This window comes from Pantherophis guttatus, chromosome 4, assembly GCF_059756535.1.
Source record: "Pantherophis guttatus breed Tessera chromosome 4, ASM5975653v1, whole genome shotgun sequence".
Taxonomy (NCBI): Eukaryota; Metazoa; Chordata; class Lepidosauria; order Squamata; family Colubridae; genus Pantherophis; species Pantherophis guttatus.
In genome coordinates this window covers 43891909-43904912 of record NC_142066.1, presented here as the reverse complement: position 1 = coordinate 43904912, position 13004 = coordinate 43891909, and the positions used below count along the sequence as shown (strand labels likewise).

General features: G+C 40.3%; 3 protein-coding genes across 8 annotated transcripts in view; 2 read left to right on the top strand and 1 right to left on the bottom strand.

Annotated features, from left to right (window-relative positions):
- The window catches only part of SGCA (sarcoglycan alpha), a 71456-nt gene that overhangs the window by 52440 nt on the left and 6012 nt on the right, over positions 1-13004 (top strand). For all 4 annotated transcript variants that reach the window (XM_034415444.3, XM_087893960.1, XM_087893961.1 and 1 more), the window contains 5 exons: positions 1547-1619; positions 1894-2092; positions 2592-2754; positions 2866-3074; positions 6432-6458. In XM_034415444.3, coding sequence (XP_034271335.2) covers positions 1547-1619; positions 1894-2092; positions 2592-2754; positions 2866-3074; positions 6432-6458 — 671 coding nt within the window. The remainder of the gene's footprint in view (positions 1-1546; positions 1620-1893; positions 2093-2591; positions 2755-2865; positions 3075-6431; positions 6459-13004) is intronic.
- Positions 7074-7933, top strand: LOC117664507 (histone H1.1-like). Its single transcript, XM_034415447.3, has one exon. The coding sequence runs from the start codon at positions 7224-7226 to the stop codon at positions 7869-7871; it is 648 nt and encodes a 215-aa protein (XP_034271338.1). The 5' UTR covers positions 7074-7223; the 3' UTR covers positions 7872-7933.
- On the bottom strand, positions 9806-11028 carry LOC117664506 (uncharacterized). Of its 3 annotated transcripts, none has more exons than XM_087893962.1 (2): positions 10845-11028; positions 9806-10639 (listed from the first exon to the last, which is right to left on the bottom strand). In XM_087893962.1, the coding sequence occupies exon 2, from the start codon at positions 10555-10557 to the stop codon at positions 9886-9888; it is 672 nt and encodes a 223-aa protein (XP_087750088.1). In that variant the 5' UTR covers positions 10558-10639; positions 10845-11028; the 3' UTR covers positions 9806-9885. The 3 variants fall into 3 exon arrangements, with proteins under 3 accessions (XP_087750088.1, XP_034271337.1, XP_087750089.1); XM_034415446.3 differs by having other exon boundaries at positions 10834-11027; XM_087893963.1 differs by having other exon boundaries at positions 10727-11023.

Sequence of the window (13004 nt, the reverse complement as noted above, 5' to 3'; positions counted from 1 at the left end):
TAGATCCCAGTAGTCGCAATGCGTTGTGGCTTTTCGAAGGGCAGCCACATATGCGCTGACCGGTTCTCCTTCTCTTTGTACTCGTTGCCGGAGTTCGTAGCACTGTACAAACTTCGAAGGAACGGAAGCATAGTGGGCTCTCAGGTTTGCTTGTAGGATGTCTCAGGGAACCGTCTGGACTGGGGTTGGCTCACAGAGGGACTCGGTCATCTCGAAAATGTCTGGCCCGCAGTGGCTCAAAAAGAGGGCTCTTTTTCGGTTCGCAGAGAGCCCTTGCATTTCACTTGCTTCTAAGGAACACTTGAACCTGGTCAAATACGATCCCCACTTCTCTCGGGTCAGGTCGAAGGGTTTTGGTGGAACGTAGGCAGACATCGCCGTATGTCTCCGTGTTCGCCCGTCACCCTGGCTGAAACTCAGAGCTCTTTTTGATTTGCTTCTTGTGGCCTCAATCCCATCCTCGTCGCCAATGTTGTAGCGCGGGAATAATGAGAGGCACAAGCAAGCTAGTGACAACAGCTCTTTAATTCAGGGTGAGACTTCAGCAAAGAACCACAGGCAACAGCCCTCCTTATATACAGTACTGAAACACCCGTTAACCAATCACAAAGCATTGTTGCATTTGAATTTCCCGCACAAAATAGATACATACATAACAAGAACAATAGTTTCCAAAATATCACAAGGCTAGAATAGCTACATATGCCTTCCATATCAGGGAGGTAAATAGTTACCTTCCTACCTTCTTGCTATTTCAGAGGCAATTAGCAAGAAGATCAAAGAATCCCTGTCCTAATGAGCTTACTGATGAAAATCATGCTAATGTATACATACAACGAGTCCTCAACCACAATTAAGCCCAAAATTTTATTGCTAAGCAAGACAGTTGTTAAGTAAGTTTTGTTAAGATTTTACAATCTTTTTTGCTAGAGTTGTTAAGTGTCAGTTCAGTTGTTAAGTTAGTAACATGGTTGGTACATGCATCGAGCTTCCCCATTGACTCTGCATGTCAGGAGGTTGCAAAAGGTGATCATATGACCTCGAGACACTGCAATTGTCATAAATATGAGTCAGTTGCCAAGCATATGAATTTATGTGAAAAACGGTCATAACTTACTTTTTTTCAGTGTTGTTGTAACTTCAAATGGTTACTAAATGAATTATTGTAATTTGAAGATTACCTATATACAGTTTTCCAGATTTGGTAATCTATTTTTTTTTCCTTTTTTCCTTTTTCCTAAATCTGGTTAATAAGATGTCAGAATCTAACCTTGTTTGTAAACATTGTAAGATTTGGCTTTCTGATTCTGAAATGTTCACTATACTGGGAAGCCTCATCTCAGATTTCCAAATTGATGGAAGAAAGATTTGCCTTCCGGCATTTGTGTTCTGAGACAATTATTTGGCTTTAATAACTGTATTTTTTAGAAAATGAGGAGGAAGAATTTTCTTTCTTTTCAGGCAATAGATAAATAGATATACAAAAAGAGAGAGAACAACGAACACTTGTACAATAACCCAGTAACCTGTTGCTTCTCTGGTGTAGGTGATGGCCTATAACAGATATACATTTGAGACTGTGAGGCAAACAATGGAAATACGCATTTCATTATCTCCAGGTAAATGGTTCGTAAGCAATAAAAAATACCCGATAGCTTTAACATGGATATGATCTTTGATTAATTTGGCTTCTAACTTTTAGCTTTGAGTCATGGAAAATCCCTTAGTTAACATTACAATATTAATGTTTCTTTGAAAGAAGGCAGGTTGTCTGCTTGCTTAAAGTAGGCAATGTCCAAACTTTATCTTAAGAAGCATGGCATGAATCCCTCAGAAATGGGTACTTCTCACTTGCCTTTCCCCACCTCCCTTTTTTCTGTCCTTTATCTGAAGATGGAGATATGCCATATCAAGCCGATTTCTTTGTGAAGAACTGGGATGTTGAGGAAATGCTTCCGAAAGATGTCCAAGAACTTTTCCAAGAAGCTGTAGGTAGCATGTGGGATCAAGAAGGCTTGACTGTCATTAATATTACCTCAGCATTAGACCGGGGAGGCCGTGTACCTTTGCCAATTGAAAACAGGAAAGAAGGGTAAGAAACGTGACCCTGGAAATGACAATCAAAGCACAGTTGTTAAAGTTTTGAGTGGCAATTGCTCAAGAAACTGAAGTAAGATTATAGCAGAATTAAGATCTTTGATTGGAAGGACTTAATTCAGTTCATTTTGTAGGTTTCTCTCCTATACGGTCTGAAGCATCAGGGCCACCTGTATGCTCTCTCCTTGGATTTAGCCTCTGGAGCCTCTCTAAAATTTGCCATTGAATTGTAATCATTGAGGTGGTGAATTATTAAATATAATTGAGTAATCCAACTATGAAGAAGTTAAATTTTATTGCAATTACACTTAATTCAAGTATATTTTTCTTTCTGCCCTGACTCTGCCCAATTCTTCATTCTGGTCTTATCTATTTATTGGTGTGTGGTCCTTATTATATATCACTCAGTGGCCAAGAGTGTATTTCAAGTTAGAACAAAAGGATGCACTCTCCCAGGTCTGTAATCATTAATATGTTCTATGTTTGTCCTTCAGGGTTTATGTTAAAGTGGGGTCCAAGGATCCATTCACTACATGCTTAACAGAGGCAAAGTCACCTGACAATCTTTACCGATGCAGATTGGAGCAACAGCCTATCATTACCTGTTATGATCACTTCAGTCCTCAATTTCAAGTTGATTGGTGTAATCTTACTTTGGTGAGAGGATGTTGGAGAAAGTTGTTATTGGAGGGAGAGGGAGAGCAATTAAGGAATCCTGGGATCTAAAGTGTCACCCCTTTTCTCATTTTTCTTTCTTATATTCCTCAGATAGACCTTACAACTATAAATGATACAGAAATGGTGCCAGTTTATGGAGATGGAGTGCTTGAAGAAGGGACTGAATTTAATCCTCCTGATGATGCTCCTGATAGGATATTTTTCAGTGATTTCTTACTTACTTTCCTTCTTCCATTCCTCTTGGGCTTTCTACTCTTTCTAATCTTGGCCTACATCATGTGCTGTAGACGAGAGGGCGTGTAAGTTGGGCACTAAAGGGTACATACTTGGGTACATGTGAAGTAAATAAGAATGCAAAATACAGAATGACTCAAAAGGCTGTTCCGTATTTCTGCATCTCTCTCTCTCTCTCTCTCCCTCCCTCCCTCTCTCTCCCTCCCTTTCTGTCTCTTCCTTTCTCCCTCCCTCCCTCTCTCTCTCCCTCCCTCTCTCTCCCTCTCTCTCTGTCTCCCCCCCTCCCCCCTCTCTCTTTTGTCATCATTTTTTTAAATAAATTTGTTGGGTTGCATTCAGTTGTGTTTCAGGAAGAAGGTTGCTTTCTCCATTTGATACCACAGTGCAACTACCAAGATATATAATCTGCGTAATAATATTTCCGAGGAGCACAAACCAGAAATTTAAAATCATAATACGGGTAGTCCTTGACTTACAATAATTAATTTACTGATTGTTCGAAATTATAATGGCACTGAAAAAAGTGACTCATAGTTTTCACACTTATGACCATTGCAACATCCCCATGGTCATGTGATCAGAATTCAGATTTAACATTTATTTATTTAACACAAATTTATATGCCGCCCTTCTCCCAAAGGACTCAGGGTGGCGAACACAAGCTAGAAACATACAATGATAAAAGAAGAGTCTAATTAAAACCAATTAAAATCAAAATAATAAATAATAAAACCCCAGAATCAGAACTCAGCCCATTTGTTGACATAGCCAGGTCTTTAGGCCCTGACGAAAGGAGTGGAGATCAGGCGCTGTCTGGAGCTCGGTGGGTAACTCATTCCAGAGGGTAGAAGTGCCCACAGAGAATGCCCTACCCCTGGACGTCGCCAGCCAACATTGTCTGGCTGACGGTACCCTGAGGAGGGCAGCCCTATGTGAGCAGACAGGACGGTGGGAGACAGGCAGGAGATGGTCCTGCAAGTACCCTGGACCTAAGCCATGTAGGGCTTTATAGGTGAGTACCAGCGCCTTGAAGCGGATCTGGAGGACCACCAGTAACCAGTGCAGCTCGCGCAGGAGAGGTGTTATATAGGAGTAATGGGGAGCTCCCGTAACAACCCGCGCGGCTGCATTCTGGACCAGCTGGAGCCTCTGGGTGCACCTCAAGGGCAGCCCCATGTAGAGAGAGTTGCAGTAATCCGAATGAGAAGTAACCAGGTCATGAGTGACTGTGCGAAGGGCATCTCGGTCCAGGAAAGGGCGCAACTGGCGCACCAGGCGAACCTGTGCGAAAGCCCCCTGGTCACGGCTGTCAGATGATCTTCCAGAGACAGCTGGGAATCCAGGAGGACACCAAAGTTGTGAGCCCTTTCAACAGGAGCAAGAATCTCCCCCCCCCCCATCAAAAGAGATGGGATCTCTAGAACACGAGGTGCCGGCATCCACAGCCACTCAGTCTTGGAGGGGTTGAGTCTGAGCCTGTTTCTACCCATCCAGGCCCGCACCACCTCCAGGCATCAGGACATCACGGAAAGGGCATCCCCGGGATGGTCCGGGGTGGAGATGTATAACTGAGTATCATCAGTATATTGATGATACCTCACCCTGAAACTACGAATGATCTCACAATTGCTTGGCAATTGTTTCATACTTATGACCATTGGTATTTCCCAAGATCATGTGATTATCTTTTGTAAGCTTCCGACAAGCAAAATCAGCGGGGAAGCCAGATTCACTTAACTGCCATATTACTAACTTAATAACTGTAATGATTCACTTAACAACTCTGGCAAGAAAGATCATAAAATGGAACAAAAATCACTTAACAACTGTCTTGTTTAGCGACAGAAATTTTGCAGTAATAAGTCGAAGACTACCTGTAAAATAAATTAGAATGTACCAAGTCCAACCCTTCATTCTGAGTAGGATTCACATTAAAACATTAAAGATAAATGTCCAGAATCTGTTAGTACTGAATTATATTTATTTATAGAAATAAAAATAGTTACATCAACGTATGACCACAATTGAGTCCAAAATTTCTTTTGCTAAGTGAGACAGTGGTTAAATGATTTTTGTCCAATTTTATCACCTTTCTTGCCACAGTTGTTAAGTGAATCACTTCGATTGTTAAGTAGTAACACTGTTGTTTAGTGAATCTGGCTTCCCCATTGACTTTGCATGTCAGAAGGTTGTAAATATGTCCCTGAAACACTGCAACTGTCATAAATATGAACCGGTTTCTAAGTGTTCAAATTTTGATCATGTGACCATGAGAATGATGCCATGGTCGTGTACGTCCCTTTTTTCAGTGCAGTTGTAACTTCAAATGGTTACTAAATGAATGGTTGTAAGTCACTACCTGTAATTTAAAGAAACAGTCCCTCCTATCTGGATAGTTCTGCTCCTCTCCATAGTAAACAGCTTTGGAAAAGATGCATATGGAGGAAGAGGGTACTTTCCTCAACTGAATTGATCCTGGTAATCAGCGGTGTAATCAAGGAAGTTCTCCAACAATTTATCGAGCATATCAGTCCCCTTATTAATAACAGTAGCATTTATATTGGAAACATCCAGTGGGAACTTGTCTTGCACTGAGGCTTAATTAATGCATAAAAAGCCAGAAGCATTAAAGCTCATTGCAGAGAGAACTGAACCACTTTGCAACTAAAGAGCCTGGTTTAGCTCAACAGACAGAAACACTGTAATTTAACACCAGCTGTCTGCAATTAAAGTAAGTTCGAATATCGCCAGGCTCAAGGTTGACTCAGCCTTCCATCCTTTCTAAGGTAGGTAAATTGAGGACCCAGTTTGTGGGGGCAATAAGCTGACTTTATAAAATATACAAAAGTATGAAGGCTATTGCTTAACGCACTGTAAGCCGCCCTGAGTCTCCGGAGAAGGGCGGCATATAAATCAATTAAAAAAAAATGTTAATATCTGCCAATGAAATATTCTCAAATTCTTGTCTCTTTTGACTGGGAATAAGTCTAGGAGCATTTTTCAAAAACATAACAATAACTTAATAGGCTGTGGGTCTCTTATTGGGTATGGGAGTAAACTGAGAATATGAGGATGGTTGGTGAGGGGTAAGGAGTTGGGCCTCCACATAATTTGGATGCCTGATGACTATCTGGGCTCATCTCTGCAGTTTTCTTTGTAAGATTTTTGATGTGGTTGATCCTTACCTTCTCCCTAAGATTGAGAGAGAGTGACTGGCCCAGAGTCACCCGGGTGGCTTTGTGTCTAAGGTAGGATAACTATCCACAGTCTCCTGGTTCTTACCATGGGGCTTTAAACCACTATGCCATACTGTCTCTCATAAGGGGATGTTTGCAATTCTCAAAAATATATTACTGAAAAATAAAATGATTTGCTTTTTTTTCTAATTGGATATAATACCTCTCTGTTTCTTTGAATTGTAGGTACAAGAGGGACCTGAGCACCTCAGAGTAAGTTGCTTTCTTTCTGTCTTTTGTCTTTGCTTTTATTTACATTTGAATGTAAAAATAAATTGTTTTGTTCAATTGTCACCATTTCCCTTGTCACACCTCCAGTGTGTTTGCATTTTCAAAATCTCTTTCATTCTAGCTAAACTATATGAATTTGTACCTTCTATTATATTTGCTTAACAGTGAGGTAACCAATTTCTTTCTAAAGTTAAACCGTATGGTCTAGTTTGTGATAGGTCCTTAGAGTCAGTCTAAATCATGGATTTCAAATTCACAACGTCACATTGTCACGTGACATATTGCAATTTCCCCCCCTTCACTAAGCCTAGGGTGGGTGTGGCCAATGCATGATGCATCTGGCCTACGGGGGGGGGGGTGAGTTTGACACCCCTGGCAAAACCATTAACCAAGAGATGCACATATAGACACATAACACACAGAGAGAGGAAGGCATCACAGAGTAACTGTGATACCACAATCTACCAAGCTGTTCCCATGGCAACTCTTCAATAGTTTCAAGCACTTCCTCCACTGCTATCATAACTGTGGCAAAGTGGGATGGCCTTGCACAGGAATCCCATCCAACATCTTACTTTCTGTGGCAGTCAGTCAGTCTTGGGGATTCCTGGAAGAAACATCAGAGTAAACTAACGTGGCACTCAGGAAGGAACCTCTAATAATAGGAAGACAGGAAGTGAGCTAAGCCACCCTGAAACGTGGGGTCATGTTGAGGAAATAGCAGGCCAAGCCAAGTTTGAGAAGAAAATGGGTACCATAAGTGAAAAACAGATGACTTTTTCTTTGACTAATGCCGGATCTTCAGAAGAAAGCATTCCTGAACCAATATCAGCCAACATATTTGACCCAAATCTACTTTCAAATAATGACTTTGATGAACCTCAACCCTCTTCTTCAGGCCTGCACATGAAACCTAGTTACAAGTCAAAAGATAGAGGCAAGCCTTCTTTTCCCTGGAAATTCCTTCAGCCAAAGCGTGGTGTCTCCAAACTCATTTTCCAAGTGGTGGCTTCCACCGAGAAACGCAGTGGTGTCTCCCTGCAGGCCCTCAAGAAGAGTGTTGCAGCCACTGGCTACAGCCTGGAGAAGCGGAAGAACCATTTCAAGAGAGTCTTGAGGGCCTTGGTGGCCAAAGGATTGTTGAGGAAGTTGACTGGGCGTGGACTGACAGGCTCCTATGGGATTAGTAAAATAATGTTGAAAGTACTGAGAAGAAGAAAGAGAAAAAGGAGGAGGAGGAGGAGGAGGAGAAAGGCAATAGCTATCCTTAAGAAAAAGAAACTTGCCAAGCAAAGGAGGAGGAAGAGGAAGAGGAGAAGGTCAAAGAAAGAGAAGGCCAAGCCTGAACAGTCTGATCCATCCAATTGTTGTAGTGAGAAGTCAGTGACGACATGAGGTTTCCATAGCTGAAGCTGTGTGTAAGGAAAAAGAAAATAAAGTGCCGTAATTCAAATGTTTTTTCTGCCTATTATTTGAAAAGGGAAGAGTAATGACAAATAAGGTAACATGGGCAAACCTATAGGGAACTCTGAATGTATTCTATCCTTCGTATGTGTTACTTTTATATTAGGAACATGTGCTGTTTATAAATATTGTAGAAATGAAAGCTGTGCTTATCCTGTTGGATTGTAAACTTGGAGAAACATTAAGAATAATTTTATTTGCATGAATGTATGTGTGTGTGTGCGTGCGTGCGTGTATACTATAATAAGTTTTCTTTTCTCTGTATATATTGTATGGTAAATTCTAGAAGGAAGGAAGGAAGGAAGGAAGGAAGGAAGGAAGGAAGGAAGGAAGGAAGGAAGGAATACATGAGGTTACCCTTAAAGAGCATTCAGAAGCTTCAACTGGTGCAGAGTGTGGTGGCATGCACAGTCTTTGGGGCTCCTAGAGTGCTGCTAGTACAGCACTGCTTTGAGATCTGCACTGGCTGCTATTTTACCTGTGGATGCAATTCAAGATGTTGGTTATAACTAATAAAGCCCTACACGGCATGGGTCCAGGTTATTTGAGGAACCACCTCAACCCTATGGGACAAGCCTGAACCACCTATGCCAGCAGAGAGGGATGCTATGGGTCCTATCAAGGCTAGCAGGGCCCATGAGAAATGCCTTCTCTAATGCCCCAGTCCTTTGGAACATCTTGCCCCGTGAGTTTTGCTCCCACCCTCCTGACTTTCTGTAAGAGCCTGAAGACCTGGCTCTGCCAGTTGGCTTGGGGCCCTAATGGAGGAATATCACACTGGAAGTGGTTGTTTGACTAATAGCAGTTTCCACCCACCCCCAACTCCCCATAGATTCTCTTACTTCCCATCTTTAGTTATAACCTGTATTTTATTGTAATTTTAGTATTTTATATATTTATTCATATATTTATGGTTTCGTTTTAATGTTGTAACCCAGAGTCACCTTGTGGCAAGATGGGTAGCAAACAAATTTAATAATAAACCCATAATTAATAAACACCATATTAGAGATGTCTGACATGATTAGGCTGAGAGACCTGGGCCACAACATGTTCTACACTTTTCAGAGAGAAATTTTTATGCCTTTTGTCAGAGAAGACTGTGGCCCAATATGTTAGTTATGGGTTGGGGAAGACTTGACTGATCAGAATGTAAGTGCTCACAGGATTGCCTTTCGGTGCTTGGGACAGTCATCAATTTAAGCATATAAAAACATGTACTTTTGACAAATATTTTGAAATATTTTTTTTTAACAACTGTGCAGATAAATTATCTATGTTTTGGTTGGAATATTCCCATCTGAATAGGAGGGCAGCTGTTTTGGAAAGTCTGATGTGGCAGAGCTGACATAAATGATCTACAAAATAGATCAGGTTTTGTTTCCCAAAAAGTGAGTGTTATTATTTCTCCTTTGGAAGAAGAGCTGTGTAGAAATTGGAAAAGTAAAGAAATAATTTTAATGCAATATTTTAAAACAAGGATAGTTTTTTTTAGTGGTGGTGGGGACTAGCTGGCACATTTGTAAAGTTGACAGCATGCTGTGGGGCGATTCATATGAAATAATTGCTCTGGGGGAATTAAATTGCTATTTGAAAATAGCTGCATTGTGCGTGTAACCATTCACGATATTGCCATTTATTTAATGGCATACCAGCAAGTTTGTTCCTAATGTAGTTCCCAAGATGGATCCCATTGACTCAAATTAGAGTTATGTTTTGTGGGAGATATATCAAAATATTTCACAAGGGAGAATATTGGCAACTATCTTGTGTTTTTATGTATACTCCATAACTATATATATCCTACAACCTCCCTCCCATAACTATAATATGCTTTATTTTTCAAAGAAATGATATGGACATTGTTGAATTTCAAATACAGTGATTGCTTTATTAGTCAAAAAGCTTCAGATGTCATTGTGAAAGATAGCTCAGACATCTTGGCTTACACCTTGACTTGGACTGAGGCATCCTGAACAGAAGACATCTTGCCTCTTTTACAGGCTTTCTTGACATTTGCCTTCACTTGCTTCTTGGCAGTTTCTCGGGCATTCTTGGACACAGCAGACCTTTTTTTATTCTTGGTGGAATATTTGGCCTTCGGACCTTTTCCTTTCACTATTGGTGGCTTCTTCTTTCCAATGTCAGGACTGATCTTGAATGAGCCGGTTGCTCCAGTGCCCTTTATTTGCCAGAGTTGCCCTTTTGCCACCATATTCTTAATAGATCTTAGGAAATAGTGCTTCTTTTTGACCATGTCGTAGCCCATGTCTGCCACGATTTTCTTAAGAGCTTGCATGGAAAGACCAGACTTCTTCTTGGAGCTGGCAACAGCACTGTAGATCAATAAGGAAAGAGTGGAAGTAGGTGGCTTGGGTGCAGCAGCTCTTGTTTTATTTAACCTTTTTCCAGATCTTTCAGAAGGCAGGGTGGCTCTTTTCCTGGAATGATTTCTGCCACCATGCAGCAAAGGATCTTGTGCAGCAGCAGCTTCAGAAGAACCCGGAATATTCTCAGAATCTGGACCTTCATCTGCATCTTCAGTTTGTGGAGACTCGGCCACATCATTGGATGTATCTAGAGTAGGAGCCTCAGGAAATGCGCTCGACTCCATCATGTTTTTCAAGAAGGGATCTTCTGTCACTTCTCTGTTCCTGTCAGATCAGGGGGATATTTTAGCAGCTTATAGCTCTCTTGCCCTGTTTGAAAGAGAGAGAGAAAAAAAATCAGTTCCTTCCCTCATACTTTTCAGATTCAGTTGCCTTTCCTACCCTCCTCCTACTGGCCTGTATTATCCACAGATGCCTATCACTTCATGGGTATACATTTGCAAATTTCCTAGATCTGAGGATTCTGTTTTCCCTTCCACAGCTTCACTTTTTCATTCACTCACTCAGTTCTTGCCTTGATACTTGGTATTCTAGAAAAGATGGTTTTTCTTAAGTGTTTTTCTTTTAAGTTCTATAAGCACATCTAGTACATATGTTTTTTTAAAAAATGGTATGACTTAGAGGATCTCAAACTGATGGTGCTCAACTGCAAGGCAAATAAAGCCTATCCATCTCTCACAAGCATTTTTGAGTGTTTAGCTGTAGCTGGTTGTCAAGGCAACACAGGTAGGTGCTCTATGATGTCAAGTTTCTGCACTATGATATCATGAGTGCAGATACACCCTTGAATCCTCCTCTTTAGTTTTTAAGTATTAAAAATCCTTTAGGATTTTTAAAAATAATAATTAAGTAAATAAATGAATATCTCCCTGACAATATTACCACAGTATTCAATAATTAAAACAGAAAAAATGTGTATTTTGAAAACAGGGTAGATTTGGGAAAATGGGATGTCTAGATCAGATATCTTTCCTCACACTACCTGCTACCCCTTCTTGCCAACTAGCTGTCCTTGTGAGGTGCCAAACACAATTGGGGAAGATAGTTGGGGAAATCCCATCTCCCCTATATTCTTTCAGAAACAAAAGAAGACACATCAATTTGGGAGCTAAATTAAAGGCTTCCATCATCCTGAAGGGAAAATGACATGGTCCCTAAAATAATCTGCATGACTTTTTTTTTTCCTTTTGAAAGAAGGAAGTAAAAAAGGAGGACAGTTCCAGAACAGCTGATCCATTTATTCAGAGAGTTGCATTGCTAGAGTAGTCCTTGCTGCTTTGCAGTAATAGACTTCGTTACACAACTTGGTTTGTTAAGAGTAATCAAAGGCCAGTCTTGATGAACTCGGTTAGCTTAATGTTGACTTTTTGTGCCTTAATATATTGTGCAAACTAAGCCTATTTTATTAGACTATGATTCAGTGTATCATGTTATTAAAGAAAACGGGTTAATTTGGTAACCAAGGTCAAACACAACTAATGAAATTGTTTGCTCTGGAATAAATTGTTTGAGAAGTGCAGCAATTTCTGAGTTATTGGAATAGGAGAAGATAGCCTTCTCTAGCTTGGCTGTATTTCACTATCCGAGCTTGGCTGTACTCACTATTGAAATTTAGGGGGAGATTTTCCTAAACCTCCACACAGCTCATTTTTGTGCTATTAGGGGTGGAAGTATAGGGAAATCTTCGTGTTTTAGCTTCATTTGCTTTAGCCTCTTATTTTTTTAATATATTATCAAAACAAATCATTTTAATATGACTATTTTTCATTACTTATTGTAGCTTCAAATTGGGAGGATAAATACAAATATAAGTTGCTACTTTAACTCCATAAGGACGAATCCCATTATTTCTAAAGTACATTAATGGTGACTTTCAAGGCAGCAGGAGAAAGTCCTCTGTTATTATTATAGGCTCTGTAGAGTGTAGTGAGATTAAAAGTCCAATTTATAAATAAATACCTATTGAATAATTTGCTTCTCTTAAAAAAAAAGTTCTATTCCCAAGACAGGACTAGAATTCACAGTGAGGAGAGCATGGCTTGCATGAAGACCAGGCCAATTTTATGTCAAAGAAGCAATAAAGACTACCTTACTAAGAAGGCGGCAAAGGGAGCTACCCTAACTTTGACTTTAGAAGATAACATTACCACATCAAATATTAAACAGCAAGAGAGCCTGTTTATTGAATTAAGCTGCTTGCAAGAATATTTTTGGAAAGGCCACCAAAGGAAAGACGTAACTAAGAAATAGCCCACTCAGTAGTATAAAAGAAAGCAATAAGAACAAGACGTTCTACTCTTCCTACCACCCGTAATTCTCACCAAGTTGTAAGTACACCCTTGCTTAAGAACAAGTGTGCTACCTCAAGAAAGGAAGACTCAGCTTCTTCTCTGAAGAGGGTTGAGGAAAGGATCAGCTTCCCCTTTATAACTCAGGAAGGTTCCTTGTAGCCCCACCTTCCATCAATTACAAGACACAGGTGAAGTGGGGAAGGAATGCAAAAGCCATCCAAACCATCATGCTATACAGCCGCTAAGAGAACGTTGTTTACACACAGGTTCTACAGTTGTAGTTATTTTTACTTCTTCGAATAATATTCAATCCAAACTGATAAACCTATGTAGGTTCTGACAATATCTAGTGATGGTAGTGATGGTATTATTTTTATTAACAG